This window comes from Prionailurus bengalensis, chromosome B4 (genome assembly GCF_016509475.1).
Source record: "Prionailurus bengalensis isolate Pbe53 chromosome B4, Fcat_Pben_1.1_paternal_pri, whole genome shotgun sequence".
Classification (NCBI taxonomy): domain Eukaryota; kingdom Metazoa; phylum Chordata; class Mammalia; order Carnivora; family Felidae; genus Prionailurus; species Prionailurus bengalensis.
The window spans coordinates 6,885,360-6,904,939 of NC_057358.1; the positions used below are offsets into that span (position 1 = coordinate 6,885,360).

A 19,580-nucleotide genomic window follows, 5' to 3' on the forward strand; every position below is an offset into this window, starting at 1 on the left:
ATCAACTTTTAGTCTGTTTTTGTCTCATTGAGATGAAGTGTCTCATGGAGACGGCGTATGGTTGACTTTTTTTTTTAATTGTCAAATTTTTTAAATTTAATTTGCATTGTATATTCTACTTGAAACTACACTTCGAATGATTTTTGGCATGTGCGTGGATATTATAAATAAAATTGTAGTTTTTTTATGTACCATCCTGCATATTTCAATATAAATTTCTCTTCAGGGCATTGTTTTTGACTTTCTTTCTTCCTTTGCATTGTTTCTGAAATAAACTTTTAAACCATTTCCCTTTAAACAAAATCCACGGCTGTCTCAGACAATGGCCGTGTGTTCGATGTAACTCTCACAGTGAGTCTCTGGGTTCGAGGGAAGCTGCTGGGTGTGCTCAGAATAGGATCCCCTGGAAAGAGCTCTCCAGCATCACGCGTCTGAGGCCAAAGCAGACTTCCTCGTTCCATGCAGGTGCAGGTTCCCCCGTGGGAGTGGACTTTTAGGGAGTGGTCATTTCCAGCTACAAGTCCAAGGCCAGGTGTTAGATCCCAGAACATTAGGCAGGAAGCCATGGGTTCTACTCTGAGAAGGAAAACCAGAAAAGGCATGGGGGCTCAGGTCCCCTGCTGACCAAACTGGGGTCCACGGCATGACCCTTGTTCAAGCAAATGTCTGGGATAGAAACTCAAGAGAAAGACTCATCAAGTAGACTTACCATGCAGGTTGGGGACTTCAGGTGAATTCTAGTCTAGATTCACACCTGGAATACTGGATCCCAGTGATGGACGGCAGGTTACCTCTCCTAAGCCCGCGTGGTCATGGAGAGCAAAGTGCTTGGGGTCAGGCCAACCTTGCTGGATCTGTGTCTCCACTTAACGTGAGATGTGGAATAAATTACTTAGCCTTATTTTCCTCCATTATAAAGGAGGATAAATATAGCACATACCTTGCATGGTTCTTGTATAGATTCAAAAAAAAGAGAGAGAGTTAAAGATAATAAGTAAAAATGCCTGACACCAGAAAGGCTCAGTACCTCTTAGCTGACATTATCTTATTATCTCCAGACCACAAATGGGAAGCAATCATCCACAGTGTTTCCAGACTGGGTTTTCTCTGATTCTGGAACTGAGGAGAATTAATTTTTCCACGGACCTGAGTGAGGCTGATCAGGGACAGCCACAAGAACAGATACTGTCCTCTGAGTCAAAGACACTCATGAAATATCCCCACTGAAGAGCGTGCCTTTGTACCTGGCACAGCTGTGTGCCCGGTGCTTTACTGCAGCGGATCCTCAGTTATCAGAGACAGAGGGGAACGGGCTAGCAGTGAATGCTTTGCTCAGAAAACCATTGTGTTTCTTTCTCCACTTGTGCTAAACTTCTCCTGCTTTCATTTGAATAAAAGGGCTTCATTTCCAGAAACTCTACACTGACGCTATTTCTCTGACTCTCTTTCTCCATATAGTTCCCCACCTGGTCCGTGAAAGAGGATGATGCTGATCTTCAGGTCCCTCTGATTCTGAGATGAACAGAAATCAGCAAAAGGCAAAGAAAGCACATCCATCTGACCCTGACTTGTCCTCACAGCCCACTGACTACCTCTGGCTTTGCTGTTTGAATAACCTCTGGGTGTCCGATCCACCCCCACAGCGCAAGTTTGAACTCCAGAACAAATATTTGTCCCGTTTTTGAACAAAGTTTGAGAGCTTTCTTCTTCTTTTTTCTTCTTTTGAAAAACGCACTCTTCTGCTGTTCCTTTGAACTGGGTTCAGTGAGGAGTGGAATTCTCCTGAGACGCTGCACGGAGAGCTTGGCAAAGCCACCCAGCAAAATGAGTCGACTCACGTGCCTTCTCGTCTGCTTCTTCGTTTCTGTGACACGAGGCTTCGAAATCCCTACCAGTGGACTTCCAGAAGTAAGTACTTCCAGAAAACCCCTTGTCGTTGCCCTGTGGGTTTGCCCAGTAGTCTGTGGCCATTGCCATTTAAGGACTGTGGTCTGTGCGGAAAGGAAATTGTGGTAAAATTCATCTGGGTAGGAGTGTTTGCTTTTCTAATTACTGGAATGTATACTTACCTTTGAAAGCATTAATGGGATTTGCATGAGTATTAAGTCAAATTCAATGGACCGGCCCCACGGGGTGCCATCTATGGAACCCGGCTGCCTACTCCTTATCTGAAAAATGGGGATCCTTGACCTACCCCAAAGGTACTAGGGGAATTCAATGCCATATGTAAACTACCTAGCACCATGCAAGCACTAGGAAGCACTTAATAATTATTAGCTGGATGAGGATGACACATTGCTTTCAGTATAAGAAAAGTCATTAACACTATTGGTTTTCATACCCATGTGTACCATGAGTCCTGTAGTGAGGGCACTTTAAATATTCCTGTTGGGAGGAGATGGCCTGCAGGCTGGCAGATGGCAGGAATTATTTCCAGGGAGTTCAAGGCCTTTACTTCAGATCCTTGGCCATCGCCAACAGAAGGAAAGTTTTGGACTGAGTCATTTTGAATGTCACGCAAGAGTTATTCCGACGCCAGAAAAGCAATGTGTGTTATGGGAATATCGTAGGAGATGCAGGGGCTTTGTAATACGTGCAGAGTGGATTACCCACAAAAATGCCAAAGAACGGGATGGCAGGGGTGCGGGGGGAGTCACTCTGTCTGCTTAGAAACGATCTTATTTTCCAACACCTTAAGAACCCCCGGAGGGTGTTGGAAATCTCACTGACAGAGCCAGGGATCCAAGCCAAGATACCCAAATGTGTTTGTGCATTCCTTTCCTATCAACATTTTAAATTGGAGGAGACGTATGGACATATTTATCCACTCACACATTTGCTGATGCCAAGATCTACCCCATGCCTCCCCCAGGCACCTCCCTGATCACTGGGTTGCGGTGACCCCCACCTGAATGCCCCCGTCGTCTTCTGGCCGACTAAAAAATGCGTTCCTTCGTCCAACAAATTGGAGGATAACAGCTTCCATTTGGTCACCTTTGAGACACAACTAGCAAACATAAAAACATTAAAGAAGTCATTGTATTAAAAAATGGGATTTCCCAGAGTTATAGGAAACAAGATAGCAAAGCATAATGAATGAATCCCTTATGCCTGTCCCTCGCTGCCTCCTTTGCTCTGAATCTTTTTTATTAATAGAAATAAATATCCTAAATTCTTTTCTAAGTTTGCAGAATATGGAGATCTCGTGGAGCTGGCCCCGGGGAAATTTCAGTTTGCACCAGAGAAACAGAGATTTCAGGTACAGTAAGCCTCAGTCTCGAAAGGGACAACGAGTGAAAGAGATCACGACCGAAGGAGGGAAAAGATTAAGATGCTTCTTGCTAAGTGGTCTCAGAGCTTTATTTTTTATCATAATGGTCACCTTAGTTCCTTAAAGGATGAAGAGCTATGTGTTTCCTTCTAATTTTAAGACTGTGGGATGATGTTACTGCCTCATAAGGAAGGATTTCTTCTTAAGGAGGGCATTTCTTCTCCCGGGGGTGGCAGATACCTCCCTCTGAGCACACATCCTCCTGGGGCAGTCACTGCTGCGGTGGGGAGTAGCTCAGAGTCTGGGGACCGGCCATGTCCAAGGCTGTATCCTGGAGGTTGCCAGCAACAGCACAGATGCGTCCTCTAACTCTTGGGGGTGAGTTCTCCAGGGAAGCCAGCCAGGGTGTGGCTTCTCCTGCATGGAGGCCACGTGCTGAGAATGGGGGTGTTTCATGGACACCACACGAAGCCGATCAATGGCTTATTTTGTACGGATGTGACTTTTTGAGTCTCTGAAAGTCCAGGTTTCTTGTAGACCAGTAGTATTGAAACCCAATAGGCAAGTTCTCATGCCATCCGGCCACAAGAGGGAAAACTTCTTCTCGTCACTGAAAATTACATTCAAAAAGTTCAGAAGAGGGTAACTGTTGACCTCACGATGTCACGGAACACTGCCCTAAAACCTCAGTTCATCCCAAATTAGCATAACTAGCCTTATATCCAGCACCTGACTTATTCTGTTAAAGTTCAACAGACATTAGGTGTTCACCCTTTGCTTTAAACCCATTCGGCTTTCCGTGTCCAGAGGACAATCCTTCATGTGGATAATTCCCTCGCATGGCAGTTGAAGTACAGGATTTTTCACATGACAGTCACTGTTCTTGGCCCCAGAGAGGAAATACCTCGAAATCCCTACCCTCACGTAGCTGAGCCCAATGGAAGAGAGAGACACACGTCCACACTGTCTCGCTTGGAAGGAAGAATTTAGCTGCCATGGAAACTTAAAGGAAACGTACCTGGATTTGGGGGTGGGGGGCCATGAGAGAGCTTGACTGACAAAATTCCCCCAGGCTGAGGTCTGAAGGATGGGGGTGGGGTGGGGTGGGGGACAAGGGACCCTGTAAGGCAAAGCACTTATAGACCTTGTGAACGGCATGCCCAGAGCCCCAGCATCCAGATCACCACTCAACTAAATAAAAAATAAATAAATAAAACAGGATAAAGGTGATACAGGCCACTCAGTGTGTGTTTGGTTGAATGTTTTTTAAAAATATTTGTTCTGGGGTGCCTGGGTGGCGCAGTCGGTTAAGCGTCCGACTTCAGCCAGGTCACGATCTCACGGTCTGGGAGTTCGAGCCCCGCGTCAGGCTCTGGGCTGATGGCTCGGAGCCTGGAGCTAGTTTCCGATTCTGTGTCTCCCTCTCTCTCTGCCCCTCCCCCGTTCATGCTCTGTCTCTCTCTGTCCCAAAAATAAATAAACGTTGAAAAAAAATTAAAAAAAATAAAAAAAATAAAAAAATAAAAATAAAAATAAAAATATTTGTTCTAAAACTGAGGGTTGATGGGGGGTGGGAGGGAGAGGAGGGTGGGTGATGGGTATTGAGGAGGGCACCTTTTGGGATGAGCACTGGGTGTTGTATGGAAACCAATTTGGCAATAAATTTCATATTAAAAAAGAATAAATAAAATAAAATAAAAATATTTGTTCTAGCATTATATCAAAGAATGATGTGCTTGCCAAGTGGCTGGGAAATGTGTTCAGAGAAACATACCATTGGGAAAATAGTATTCGAGACTATTTGACATTTATGTCTCGGCTCCAGTGAATCAATTACAGATCAGTATTGAAGGGAAACAAATTTTTTTTTTTGACTGAGAGAAAGCAGCTTTTGTCCTCTAGGTAATAAGTAACACACTTTTGAAGAATGATTATCTAACTTCCTTTCACAGAGAAGCGTTTCCGGAGAATCTGGAGAAACGATGGTGAGTTTACTTTGATTTTGTTAAAAATTAACGCCAGAATGATTTTCCTGTTACCTATTATCTGGAGATCAATATGGTTGCCTCCTTCGTCTCTATCCCTGAGAGCATTTACCTGACTTGCGAAATATCCTCTTGCCCAATTCTGTTTGGAAGTGTGTCTGAAATTCAGCATGAGAGTAGCCAGGAGAGATGGCACCAGGAGCTGAAAATGTCGTTTCTCTCAACCGTCTCAAGTTTTGCCAACAACACTGGCTTCACCCAGGCACATGTATTCATTCCAGCTTAGCCGTTTTCACTTGAAATATGGAGGGGGGAATGGGACTGTGAGAGGGAGCTCCCCAACACAACATGGCCCGATTCCCTGAGATGTTCGAAGAAGTCCTTCCTGTGGTGAGAAAACATCAAAAGGAAGTGGTTTACGTTGGCTTCTGCACGGACAGAAACTTTGAGAAGCATACATTTAAGGGGTAGTAAGGACAAGTAACGTAGCCCGGATTTTGTCGTAGCTTGAAGTTTGCTGGCTGTTACCGAGTCCAGAGGCTTAATCTTGGCTGACGGACTTTGGCACGTGACACCTACTATCGAAATAAGCAAATCCGTTTGGAGAAACAAGAAAAATCTTGTGATGGGTCACATCATTGCCATGGTCCTGAAGAAGCCCGCAGTTCTCAGGCATCTCCTGAAAGATGTGGGCTTTTAGTACCTTGCCTTTGAGCGCACTGAGATACCGTAATTTTTCACACTAGAGCTGCCTTAAGTCTGTAGAGCAGCGTGGGGAAAGGTGATCCAGAGCACGGGACCAATCATCGCGTCCACACGATACTTTCTCTCCACGTTCCATTGGTTGCTCACACCCGGCAGCGTGTTACAGTTTGTATGTTGTTCGAATTGGGGGAAGGAGAAGAAAAGTGGGAGAAGATGGCCCCGTAACAGATACGGTGGAAGAAGGCAGGTAGCAGTATGGGGCCGCACGTGTATTTCAACCCCACTGTCCCCTTGCTGCGCCCCACTCTGAAGACGCAGCCAGGGTCCCCTAGACCCGCAATCCTGTATCCTTTCCTTTGCTAGGGCCCTGCATTTGACATTATTGCCTGAACTTTCTCGCTCCAACCTTGCTTCCCACAACCATTTTCTACTCGCATTCTCACTTTAAACGTCATTATTAATAGACCCATAGAGCTGAAAGGCATCTCCAGAGATCTTAAAACAAAGGCAGGCTTCTGCCTGGAGAATATTCTAAGCGAGGAGAAAGCCTAGTAATACCTGAGTCATATGCTTCGCAATGCCTGAGGATTGTTCATGGTAGAAGGTAGTGCTGTTAACATCAAATATGTGGTGAAGTTCTGTGCCATTTTGCCATGAGTACGCCTATGCTTTCTTACCAATTACAGGACGATGTTGATCAAGTAACTCTTTATAGCTATAAAGTCCAGTCCACTATTACTTCTCGTATGGCCAACACCTTCATCCAGACCAAAGTGGTGAACAACTCCCCACGGCCTCAGAATGTTGTGTTTGATGTTCAGATTCCCAAAGGAGCCTTCATCTCCAACTTTTCCATGTGAGTAACTCCTATACAGACTACAAATCGGCTTTGCTCTACTCATAGAATCAACCCCCCTCATAGTTAGAGTGGACCTTCATGGCCAACTGCTCCGGTGGTTCTCACTCTCAGAGCTGTGGACCCACTGGATGTCAAGAGTCATGGTGGGCTGGGTCCCCATGATTTGTTTCTGTTCAAAGTATCAGACTTTGTGAAGGATTTGCTTTTCACGCCTCATAAATGAAAGCTAACTAAGCTATCTCTCTGGTAACAACTCTTAGTTGCACTTGAACGTGCTTTCTCGGGGGAGATATATGGAGTGGCCGTGGCTTGTAGGAAACCAAGTATGTGTGCAGAGCAGTTCTGTGTCTCCTGTCATTTGTTTCTCCATTTGTTGAGGAAAAAATATGAGAACTACTGATTAAGTCCAATCACGTGTCCAGTGATCGGATTCCTCAATTACGCTGAGGACAAATGGCTCATTCAGGTTTGACTTGAATATCTCCTTACGATAAACTCACTACCTTCCAGAGCAATCCACTCAATGGTTGACAAGTCTGTTAGAATTATTTCTCATACTTCACTGAAATCTGTTCCGCTTCTACCCACTGGCTCTGGTTCCACTCACAAAAAATTTTCTTTTCCTAATTCTCTGCAAAATACATACTGAAGTGTTCGAGGATGAAATGATATGCTGTCTGAGATTGGCTTCAAAATAGTCGAGTAGGGGTACAGGTGAATTGAGACCAGCTGAGTACTGACTGATAACGGTGTGGCTCAGGGATGGTTTCATGGAGGTCTCTTATATTGTTCTATTTTTGTATATTTAAAGATTTCCATAACAAAAAATATTTTTCAACCACTCCAGTGCTTTCTAAAGTGAAGTCCAATTATCTTGTCCTGCCTGGTGGCTTCACTTATCAAGGCTAAACATCGCTTATTCTTCCAAGTGATTGGATGGCTTTCTACCCCCGATCACTTGGGTGGCCATCCCCACAGTGTGCCCCACCCGGCCACGTCCTTCCCGTGTCCTGTGCCCAGCACAGAGCACACGGCTCTGCATACAGTCTGCCTATATTTTTTTTACTAAGATATTAGATTGAGATAGTTCTCATCGGCTTTGGTCTTTCATATACCAAGGTCACCAACAATAACTGTGAATAAATGAAGCGTTCAAATACCACGCACCTTGGCCTCTAAAAACTGCAGAGCATGATAATCATATTTTCTAAACCAAGCAAAGTAGGTGGGGAAAAGGTGTCAGGTGACTTTGGCTTGATATCCTTTGAATTGGCTTAGAAATTTATTTTTTTATTTTTTATTTCTGTAAAAAAAATTTTAGTGTTTATTTTTGAGACAGAGAGAGAGAGAGAGAGAGAGTGAGTGGAGGAGGGGCAGAAAGAGAGTGGGAGACACAGAATCCGAAGCAGGCTCCAGGCTCTGAGCTGTCAGCACAGAGCCAGATGCGGGGCTCGAACTCACAAACCATGAGATCATGACCTGAGCCGAAGTCGGATGCTTAACACTGAGCCATGCAGGTGCCCCAAGAAATTTATTTATTTTTTTAATTTTAGGCAGCCTGTTCTAAAAACAAAAATGTAGTAGGAAGAGCTTTTATGTCGCGGTATAACATGACACTGTGTCTGAAAAATCGTCTTTAAACTCTTTGACTAAATTTTTGTTTTTCAACCACATAACCAGCATTTATTCTAGACATTGCTTCTTTCTGTTTTCTTTCATTCTTTTCTTTCTTTTCCATCTCATTGCATAGAAGATTTGAGGTGACAAAGGATGATGGAACTGTGACACACATTTACTTTGGTCTCTCTCTAGTCAGGGATGACTTTGTGAGACCAGAGAATTCTACATGAGTTGCCAAGCCCTCCTCTCTGGTCAAAACATTTCTTGTGCTCCTTTTATCAAGGTTGCAAATATTCTCCTGCTAGAGATAACTTCCTTTTGTCTTAAAGATTTTTCGGTCTTTGAAACTGAGATCGGGTGGATGGGGAGTAGGGCAGACCTGGACACGTGGGTCTAGTTCTAGCTCTGTTTTTGACCGACTGTGTGACCTTGAGCAAGGAAGTCACTGTCCCCTGGCTCTGATTTCTCTCATCCGAAGAAGCGGCCTTCAAGCGTGCCTCACCAAGCATGCCAGTGGCTCCTGGGATGAGACACTGGCCCTCACACCTGCAGAAGGTCTAGCATTCTGGGTCCCCTCCCATAATGCCAACGGTACTTTCGGTCATCGGCACAACAAAAGACTTCTCCACGCGTTTCTAAATACCTCCTTGGTGAGAGGCACTATCCCTTTGAGTGCCATGGGCGCCATTTTACTTCTGAGATCCTGTAATTTGATGGCTCTGACCCATCATTAACTTGGTACGCAGTAGATGACAAGCACTTAAAGTGGGGCAGGTAAAGATGGAGAAGGAGAAGGAAGCCAGAGGTCCCCGAGGGAGATGTTAGAGGGATAAACACCCATGTGCTAAGGGATTGCCCAGCACCGTCCTCCTTCCTTCCTCTTCCCCACCCTTGCAGGGCAGTGTGACGCCCCCAGGCTCTTAGAAGAAGAATTTTCTGAACAAATATAAGCCAGACAACAGTGATTTCTCAGTCACCTCCCCTGGGCACATTTCTAATTCAAAAGGGATACCCAAAGGGAACACAGCTTAATCTGAAGGGTAAAACTTGAAGATGTGGAGTGATTTTAAACACACGCAGCAACTCCAGCAGGGAAGCTCTCAGGATGGGCGCCTACCTCTTAAATCACACTCCCAGATAAAGGGACTCCTGACCGTGAAATAGGCAGATGCCTCTCTTCTTATTACGTCTAGGTGCAACATGAGAATTGCCCCCATTCACTAAATCCTCCAAGGTGGGTTGTTTGTCTTTAGTTTGCTTTGCTAAGACTGCTACTCGGGACAACTCAGTGGCCCCCTGTCATTTTTTAGGACCGTAGACGGCACGACATTCACGAGTTCAATTAAGGAGAAGACAGTGGGTCGAGCGCTGTACTCTCAGGCAAGAGCAAAAGGCAAGACGGCCGGGCTGGTGAGGTAAGGGCGGGGCCAGCTCGGCTCATCCGTGGCTCCTCCCACTCAATCCCATTTAATTTTTAAAAATCACTCACGGTTGCTTCTAACGCCCACATCATCCTCACTTGCTAACCGTGCTGTTTCCTCTTTAAAACTAAACACCTCAATCAACGATCGCGGTAACCTTGACGTGTATGTGTTTACATCAGGGCTTACGCTGGAAATGCATATCGCACTTGATGCAATAATAGATTTCTTCTTTCTGCAAACTTTCACAAACGGAAAGAGCCTCTGGAATGAGGCTCAAATGCCTCAGAGGAAATATGTGCGGTGTCTGGAACCATCTGAGTTTGGGTTTGAGTCCTGGCCCCACAATTGGGTGGTCCTGAGCAGGTTGCTAATAATCTGTTAGCTTCATCTGTTATCATCTGGGAAATGAAGGTACTGATATCCGTCCTGCAGAGCCGCTGTGTTAGAAATGACGCCTGTCAAGTTCCTGGCGTGGAATGGGGATCGATAAGTAGCAGAGGGCACTCAAATCTGTAAGAAGCTCTGGTAGAAAACGATCAGGCAGGAGAGGAGACTAAGCTGTTGGTGGAATTAAAGTTACCTGGAAGTTTCAGTGATGTCTGTTGTACCTCCTGTTCACTTTCACGAACACTGCAGCAGGCTTGATTGCCCAGAAAAGCCTAGATGCCCTCCGCATAGACGTGGGGGTCTTGCTCTCCCTCGTGCATGTGGGGACTTACGTCGGGGGTGTTAAACTTTTAGGAGCAGGGCTCTTGACATGGAAAACTTCAAAACCGAAGTAAACGTCCTCCCTGGAGCGAAGGTGCAGTTCGAACTTCATTACCAGGAAGTCAAGTGGAGGAAGCTGGGATCCTATGAGCACAGACTCCATCTGCAGCCCGGACGACTGGCCAAACACTTGGAGGTGAGCCAAGATTTGCAGGGCGTGCGGTGATGCCCTCCCCTGAAGGCTCCTACCCCCGCCTGTGCTTTTCTCCCGGTCATCACCCTTTGGGGGTGCTGGATGCATTCGACTCAGCAAGACAGTGAGGGGCACGGATCAGCTTATGGGTTTGGAGTCCACCCATAAGGAGGGCACTTCCTTATGGATTTCAATGCCAGCTCAGCTCCCTATTACTTGTGTTCCTTTCCTGGGGTGGCCCTAACAAATGACCACAGCTGGGCGGCTTGAAACAACAGGAATTTATTTTCAGGACACAAGTCTGAACTCAAGGTGTTAGCAGGGCCTTCCTCCTAACGGCTTGCGGGGAGAATCCTGGCTTCTCTCGGCGTGCGGCAGCCACTGGCACTCCTTGACTTGTGGCCTCCTAGCCACACCGCTCTGATCTCTGCCTTGGCGGCCACACCACGTGCTCCCCTACGTGTCTCACGTTGTCCTCTGCCTTCTTCTTATAAGAAAACTTGTCCTTGGATTTAGAGTCCACTGAGTAGTACAGGAGGATCTCATCTTGAGGTCCTTACCTTAACTTCATCTGTGAAGATGCTCTTTCCAAAGGAGGTAATGTTCACAGTTTCCAGACGTGTAGACCTGGCTTCGGGGGTCATTGTTGGGGGAGTGCCATTCAGTCATTACGCTGGCCTGCTAACACGGGACACGTTATCTTGAGCGTCCGTTTTTTCATCTGTAGGAAGGGTACGATAACATATTTTCCGTGTAATTTATGGCAACGGGTGGCAAATAGTAAGGACTCAGTGAAGCTAGTTCTCTTCCTCTGCCCGCCCCCCACTTCCTTACCAATATGAGCTGAGCATTGCTGACTTGACTTCACCTGTTGCCCTCCAAACCGAGACAACTCTTTAGGGAGTTTGAAGCTTTGTGACATCACGCGAACATTTTGTGTAGGAGGCAGAGCAGAGCCAGAAGCAGCCCAGGAGAGCATCCAATCCAATCTGCCTCTGCATTTGACAGATAGGCTGTGAATGGCCCTCAGACCGAGAAGACTCCAGGGGATGATCTGATCCTGGCGAAATTTGTATCCTGATTTGGAAAGTTGCATAACTGACCAATAGAACACACTTTCTTCTCGTGACCGCTGTGTGGCATCAGCCTGCTCTCAATGCCACTCCGTTCTTTTAAGTGTCCCTTCTGGCACATACTGTGCCTTTGTGAAAATTTGGATAAGATGCCCTTCCTCCCGGCAAAGGCCGCCTCGTGTCAGGACACGTGACTTGGCAAGTGGGTTATGGGCCACCTCCCAGCATCCTTGATGGTCCTGGCTGGCGGCTCTGCACAACTCAACAATGTGACCCTGGTTATTTTCCTGGGAGTGATGAAGAATGTAGGCCTGTCACCCCCATTCTCTTGCTCAATGCTTGAATCCCATGGTAAATAGATACGATCAGCATCTTGCCTATAGTGATGCAAGTACTGAGGTGGTTAATAATATTAATTAGTAACTGAGTTAATGGTAGGAGAAGGCATATTCTATGTCATTGACTCCTCCCACAAATTATATGTGTGAAGCACCTGCCACTCATAACGAACAGGGACTTTTTTTTTTAAGTTTATTTATTTTGAGGTGGTGAGGGGCAGAGAGAGAGAGGGGAACAGGATCCTAAGCAGGCTCTGTGCTCCGCACAGATGTGGGGCTTGAACTCACAAACTGTGAGATCATGACCTGGGCGGAAATCGAGAGCCGGACACTTAACCGACTGAGCTACCCAGGCACCCCTCCTCCCCACAAATTATAAAGTAGGTCTCATTAGCCCTGACTTGCAGATTTATATAAATAACTTGCCTAAGGAACCAGACCTAAGAAACCATTAAGATCTGGAATTATGTCTGACTGCATCCCAGACTACATTCTATGCTACCAATGCAAGAATTTGAGTTTGAGTCCATGAAGATAATGATTCTTAACACACATACCGAGTAGCACATAAATCTTTCTTGTATTTCTGAAATGTTTGTTCATCCTTAAACTTCCCATGCTGCCAGGAATTCCTTGTTTTTAAAACAAAACAGGTGGAGTCTTAGAATATTAGCAAGGGCGTTAGACCCGGTGGCAAGTTTTCCGAGTTCTGCCAAATCTGCTTCCCGGCCTTCAGTTTCTCATCTGGGAAATAAGAGGTTGGACTAGATGGTTTTTAAGGTACTTTCCAGCCCAAATAGTCTATGAAATATTTCAGTTTCTAAAGAGACTTGATTTCATCCAAAGATGAATGAAGGAGAAATCATAAAGTTAGACCTTCTCCCCGTGCTTATTCCAGAAAAGGTTTCTAATCACCATCGGAAGGACTGGAAATACAGGAATTGCGGGGAACACATCTCTTTTTAACCCCCACCCCAACCCCCCAGCTGTATGTATCAAATCTTGGGAAAATGTTTTATTCCAAATCCTGCGTTCCTTACCAAAAAGTCAACAAATATGGCAAGTGACTCACTCTACACTTGTTCACAGGTAGAATCTTATGGGAGAATGAAAGCAGTATCCCCAGTTCTCTGTCAGTTTCTGACTTTTCTCCCTGACCTTCAAGAGCTGCTTAATCAACTGCCAGCAATGACTGGGTCAGACTGTCCTGGGATGGCTGATTTACTCGATTCTGTGTAGATTTAATCCTTACCAACATGGAGAATCTGGAGCTAATGGGAATTTTGGAGGCAAATTAAGTTCCCATCTTGTAACTACCAAGAAAGAAAATGTTGGCTCTGCTTAGACAAGTGTCCGTGACTTTATGAAAGCAGATTTGAAAAAATCAGAGGGAATTTTGACATGATTCCAAAGGCAGGTACTTCCAAAGGGGAGATAGCTCATCACTGTTGCAGAGGGTCCTAAATGAGGAAGAGGCAGTAAGGAAACCAATGTGCACATGACTCTATCTGATGACCTCACATGAAAGCAGGCATGTGCAAAAGAAGGGACATCTCATGGAAAACAAATAGGCTATTGTGGCATGGGGTTAATGGATAGTTTGGCGATATCTACCGGAAAGACGGAGCAGGAGCTATTGGAGGATAGGAAGCGGTGTACAAAGTATTAGGGGCTTGGGCCCTGCGTTTGAAGCCTGCCTCAGCCACTTATGAACTGGGTCACTCTGAATGAGCAATAACAAATAAAACGATAATAGATAATAACATTATCGATAAGAGTTAAATGAGTTCATACATGTGAAGTGCTTAGCGGACCATGTACAGTCTATAGAGAGGAAGCCAGGATGATGGTTTTTCCAATGATCACCCAAAGGGATGTCCTTCTACTTAGCTCTGCCCACAGCAGGTAGATAGAAAAGACATGAAAAAGCCCAGGAGAGAGCCACAGAGTAACTGCAGAATCCTTTAGAAATGGCTTTCTTTCCCCCCCCCCCTTTAACAGCATGAAGACCCTTAGAAACAACAACAGCCCCCCAAAACTGGAATAGGATAGAAACGGGGCATTAAGCCCAGAGGAATAAAGTACTAGAAAGGAAGAACTGAGTTGCCCATCACATGAGATGAGTCATATCCCACAGAAGTTAAGGACCATGCGGAAGTGATCATGGAACCAGGCTGGGTTGTCTCTGGGAAAACTTACAGCAGAGGATGTAGTAATTGTACTTTTTGCTCAAAAAGCCTTGAGGCTTAGAATAATTTGCTTTCCCTTCTCCAGGTAGACGTGTGGATTATCGAACCTCAGGGAATAAAATTTCTTCATGTTCCTGACACATTTGATGGTCATTTTGATGGTGTTCCAGTGCTATCTAAAGGACAGCAGAAGGTATCATAAGTATTGCCCATTGCAAAGGGTCTAAGTGGCTACTAGCTCATGAGTTCTCTTCCCTCCCTGCACTCTGGGGAACAGAAAAGAGTTCAGGTGTTGAGCTCTGTGAAGGAACAGGCACCCCTGAGCAAAATCTAGGGTCTTCCCCGGGGTCTGCAGAACACAACTCCCAACTGTCTCATTGCATTTTGACCACTGACTTTGCCTTTGGGGGCCCCATTTCCCTCAAGTCATCTGCTTGACCAGTAACCAAAAGACAGCTTCCACATAAATGGTCTCAGTCATAGCAAGAGATCCTCCGCTTAATTCTCTTTACTTCAAGACCAATAATAACCAACAGTGGAGGAGTCCAGTTCCTCTAAGAACCTTTCACAAACTCATTCTCGAAGCTGGTAGCCATCTCTCTGGTGGGGGAAGGGAGTCATTCTTTGGCTATCTTGAAAAGTCCTGAACCGGAAACCAATGTGACAATACATTTCATATTAAAAAAAAAAAAAAAAAAAGAAAAGTCCTAAACCTTGGGCAACAGCGCCACAGGCTGGCAGATACTCCCTCACGTGCCCGGCACTGTCCCTTGCATTGGAAATGGGACAGTCAGTGGTTCCTGGGTAGAGGATGGCCATCAAGCCTTGGGCAGTGCCTCTTTACCTGTGTGCGGCTGTCAGCCCCTCCTCTGGGGAGGGACAGGCGCAGAGGCGGGGCTCTGACATCACCGTTCTTTCCAGGCACATGTTTCCTTCAAGCCCACTGTGGCGCAGCAAAGAAAATGCTTCAATTGCTCTGAGACCGCGGTAGATGGAGAGCTGGTGGTGATGTATGACGTGAACAGAGAAGAGAAAGCCGGTGAACTTGAGGTGGGTAAAAACAGTCTAGGAGAGGCACCATGCTGAGGCCAAACAACTGTTCCTTGTTGAACAGACGCCCTGGCTTCCGGGCGGCCCGTAGCATTCAAGGCAAGTGTCGAGTTGCAGAGAACGGACCACAGTCATGTGTCTCTAAGTGTTACTAAGCATTATCTTTTCATAGGAAGACAACTAAACAGAGGGTCATTAGGTTTCATGTCCTTGTCCCAGAAAGGTTCTTCTAGGCCTTCTATGAAGTACAGTAGAAAACCACAGAATGGGAGTTTTGGATAACCTTCGAAGGCCCTTTGTAATTAAACTGTCAAAGAAAGCAGGGAGGTTGTGGGGCTGGGTGGATGGAACAACCAAGAGAAAGATCTGGGCTAATGGTGAGTTCCAGGGCCAATGTTCCTTGTGAGATTTCTAAAGTTTCCTTTCCCCTTTTGCCATGTCCTAGGTGTATGTCTGTATTTCCCTTGTGCTCAGGTAAGAGCCCCGTAGAGGGTATCCAAGAGCTGTGCTCTCCAGGACAGGGAGGTCGAGAAGCATCCACAGTGACACCCTCCACAGTTAGCCATTGTACTGTCTTGGTGGAAGCAACCAAAGGGCAGTGGAAAGAGAACTTGGGGAGGCAGGCATCAGAGCCTGCAGTAGAAGACAAAGACGATGATCAGGAAGGTAGCTGGAGAGGCCTTCTGATACCTTCTAGAACAATCCGAACCTAGCACCCTAGAGTGCTCGTAAAGGTCCTTCGTGATCTGTCCTGCTGATTCTCCACCCCAATTCCTTGAATTCTTAAATGCTATAGCCCTGGTGGTCCTGGACCGCTCGCAGACCCCCTAGGGTGTTATGTTTTCCTCCCCCTTGTCTAGAACTTCCTCCCTACTCCTACCTGTACCCCCAAACCCTGCCCAACTCCCACACTGGCGGACCAACTCCAAACTCATCCTCAAGGCCAGTGTGGATGTCAGCTTGGGAAAGACTCCCCCATCTGAGTCAGATCACATCCGCTGGGCATTCTCGGAGCCCTTTATTTTCCTCATCCTAGCACGTAGCACTCTATGTTACTGCCTCTTTACTTGTCTGCATCCTCGGCTGGCCTGTGGGCCCTGTGAGGGCAGAGCCTGCCTGCTTTACTGCTGGCTAGCACGGTGCCTGGAACACAGGCTCTCCATGAAGACTGGGTGTGTGGAGGGAGTGGAGGGAAATGCCCTGGGAGTTAAAGTACCCAGAAGGCTTGGGCGCGCATGGGAAAGGAGTGAGGGAGAGAAGGAAGGAGAAGAGAGAGACCTGGGTAGACACCAAGCCTCTGTTCTCTCCTTTACGACCAGCCTGCTTCCACACCTCTCCTCTCTTAGCCCCTGGGCCCCGTCTTCCTACACCCTAACCACCGTGTTCTGTTTTCCAGGTATTCAATGGATATTTTGTCCACTTTTTCGCTCCTAACAACCTGGACCCAATTCCCAAAAACATCCTCTTTGTCATTGATGTTAGCGGCTCAATGTGGGGCATAAAAATGAAACAAGTGAGTATCCCCTTGTTGGCAGTGGTACATGGGGCTCCCCGCCTTCCTTGGTCCCCTCCGAACACGGTAGTCATTCAATGCACCTGTCCCATTGGGCCTTGTCTTAGTCCCCTCGGGCCACTGTGACAAAGCACCACAGACGCCGGTGGCTTGTAAACAACACATGTATCTCACAACTCACCGTTGGGAACATTTTCATCTCGGTTCCTTCTCGCATTGAGCACTCCTGTGCTTCCGTCTTGCTCTTCTGCATAACGTTTTACTTCAGCACCTGCCCATTGTTCATGGGTCCTTATAGGCACATCTTTTCTAATCACACTGCAGTTCCTTGAGGGGGGCCATCCTGCCTTATGTCTCCCAGGCTGCAGTTCAATATGAGCTAGTCCAGCGTTAAATGGTATAGATGAGGTTCTATAGAACAAAAGAGGAAATTTGTTTAATGTTTATTTTTGAGACAGAGAGAGAGAGAGAGAGAGAGAGCAAGCAGGGAGGGGCAGAAAGAGAGGGGGACACAGAATCCGAAGCAGGCTCCAGGGTCTGAGCTGTCAGCACAGAGCCCGACACGGGGTTCGAACCCACGGACTGTGAGATCATGACCTGAGAAGTCAGACACTTAACCAACTGAACCACCCAGGCGCCCCTTCTTTTTGTTATTTTTTTTTTAATTTTTTTAATGTTTATTTATTTTTGAGACAGAGAGAGACAGAGAATGAACAGGGGAGAGTAGGAGAGACAGGGAGACACAAAATCCAAAGCAGGCTCCAGGCTCTGAGCTGTCAGAGCAGAGCCCGACACGGGGTTCGAACCCACGAACCGTGAGATCTTGACCTGAGCCAAAGTCGGAGGCTCAACTGACTGAACCACCCAGGCACCCCACTTTTTGTTATTTTATTTTATTTATTTATTTTTTTTAATTTTAATTTTTTTTTTTAACGTTTATTTATTTTTGAGACAGAGAGAGACAGAGCATGAATGGGGGAGGGGCAGAGAGAGAGGGAGACACAGAATCGGAAACAGGCTCCAGGCTCTGAGCAGTCAGCCCAGAGCCCGACGCGGGGCTCGAACCCACGAACCATGAGATATTGACCTGAGCCAAAGTCGGAGGCTCAACTGACTGAACCACCCAGGAACCCCACTTTTTGTTATTTTATTTTATTTATTTATTTTTTTTAATTTTAATTTTTTTTTTAACGTTTATTTATTTTTGAGACAGAGAGAGACAGAGCATGAACGGGGGAGGGGCAGAGAGAGAGGGAGACACAGAATCGGAAACAGGCTCCAGGCTCTGAGAGGTCAGCACAGAGCCCGACGCGGGGCTCGAACTCACGGACTGCGAGATCGTGACCTGAGCTGAAGTCAGACGCTTAACCGACTGAGCCACCCAGGCGCCCCATCACTTTTTGTTATTTTAAAGAGGAGTGTAGGGGCGCCTGGGTGGCTCAGTCCTTTGAGCCTCCGACTTTGGCTCAGGTCAAGATCTCATGGTTTGTGAATTCAAACCCTGTGTCGGGGGTTTGCCTGCTCACACTCTGTCTCTCTCTCTCTTCTCTCTCTCTCTTTCTCAAAAATAAACTATTAAAAAAAAATTAAAGAAAAGCGTATTAGGAATCAAGACTGCCACTTGCAGGGGATTAAAGTTTTAAATAGGTTTGTCACCGAAACAGCTGCCTGCATTGAGAAGAGCTTGCGGAAACCCTTCAAAGGTGTGGGGAGAGGCACGCAGCTCTCTGGGGGCAGACGGCTGTAGGTGGCGGGGCCAGCCAGGGCAACAGCTCTGAGTCAGAAGTGTGCCAAGTGTCCAAAGAACAGAGAGCAGCCCGGCAGAGAGGAGCAGGGAGAGGGCAAGGGAGATGAGCTTCAAGAAGGGAGGGGCAGGACAGGTCGCTTGAAGCCCATTAGGTCACCCTGAGAACCTTGGCTCTACCTTTGAGAGAAATGGAGAGCTACTGGGGGTTGAGATGAAGGAAAGGCCCCATCTGACATGTTTACAGCATATCCCTGGCCACTATGTTGACAACAGACTGGTGTGGAGGTGGGGGTGGAAACAGGGAGGCTAGAAAAGCAGCTATTGCTATAACCCAGGCAAGAGATGATGGCGGCGTGGACTAGTGGATGTGGTAAGAGGCCACTGGAATCTGGAATCTATCTGGAAGGTGGAATACACAGAATTTTCTAAAGCTGGGAGGTGTGAGAAGAAAAGAGGACTCCAAGATGCTCCGAGCTCTTAGCCTGAGCAGTCGGAAGGAAGGATGCAGGTCGCCATTGGTGAGTGGGAGAAGACAGGCAGAGCGAGACTTCGTGGGGGGACGCTGGGGGTTCAGTTTTGGACGTGTGAAGTTTGAGACGTCTGTTAAGCATCCGAGCAGATGTGTCCATGATGCTATTGGCTATGCAGGTCTGGGTTTCAAACATGAGAAATTGACTGGGGCGCCTGGGTGGCTCAGTTGGTTAAGCATCTGACTTCAGCTTAGGTCATGATCTCACAGTTTGTGAGTTCAAGCCCCGCATTGGTCTCTGTGCTGACAGCTCAGAGCCTGGAGCCTGCTTTGGATTCTGTGTCTCCCTTTCTCTCTGTTCCCCACCCCCCTCTCTTTCTCAAAAATAGAATAAACATTAAAAATTTTTATTTTGAAAAACATGAAAGATCGAGAT

The 19,580-nt window shown here is 46.6% G+C and overlaps 1 protein-coding gene across 1 annotated transcript in view; it reads left to right on the forward strand.

Moving 5' to 3' along the window:
- Positions 1-1,701: 1,701 nt before the first annotated feature.
- The window catches only part of ITIH2 (inter-alpha-trypsin inhibitor heavy chain 2), a 38,310-nt gene continuing 20,431 nt past the window's right edge, over positions 1,702-19,580 (forward strand). Inside the window, exons 1-9 of the mRNA XM_043561581.1 lie at positions 1,702-1,908; positions 3,185-3,259; positions 5,224-5,256; positions 6,648-6,817; positions 9,751-9,855; positions 10,606-10,768; positions 14,451-14,558; positions 15,287-15,415; positions 16,812-16,928. Of these exons, the coding sequence (XP_043417516.1) occupies positions 1,825-1,908; positions 3,185-3,259; positions 5,224-5,256; positions 6,648-6,817; positions 9,751-9,855; positions 10,606-10,768; positions 14,451-14,558; positions 15,287-15,415; positions 16,812-16,928 (984 nt within the window). The 5' untranslated portion in view covers positions 1,702-1,824. The remainder of the gene's footprint in view (positions 1,909-3,184; positions 3,260-5,223; positions 5,257-6,647; positions 6,818-9,750; positions 9,856-10,605; positions 10,769-14,450; positions 14,559-15,286; positions 15,416-16,811; positions 16,929-19,580) is intronic.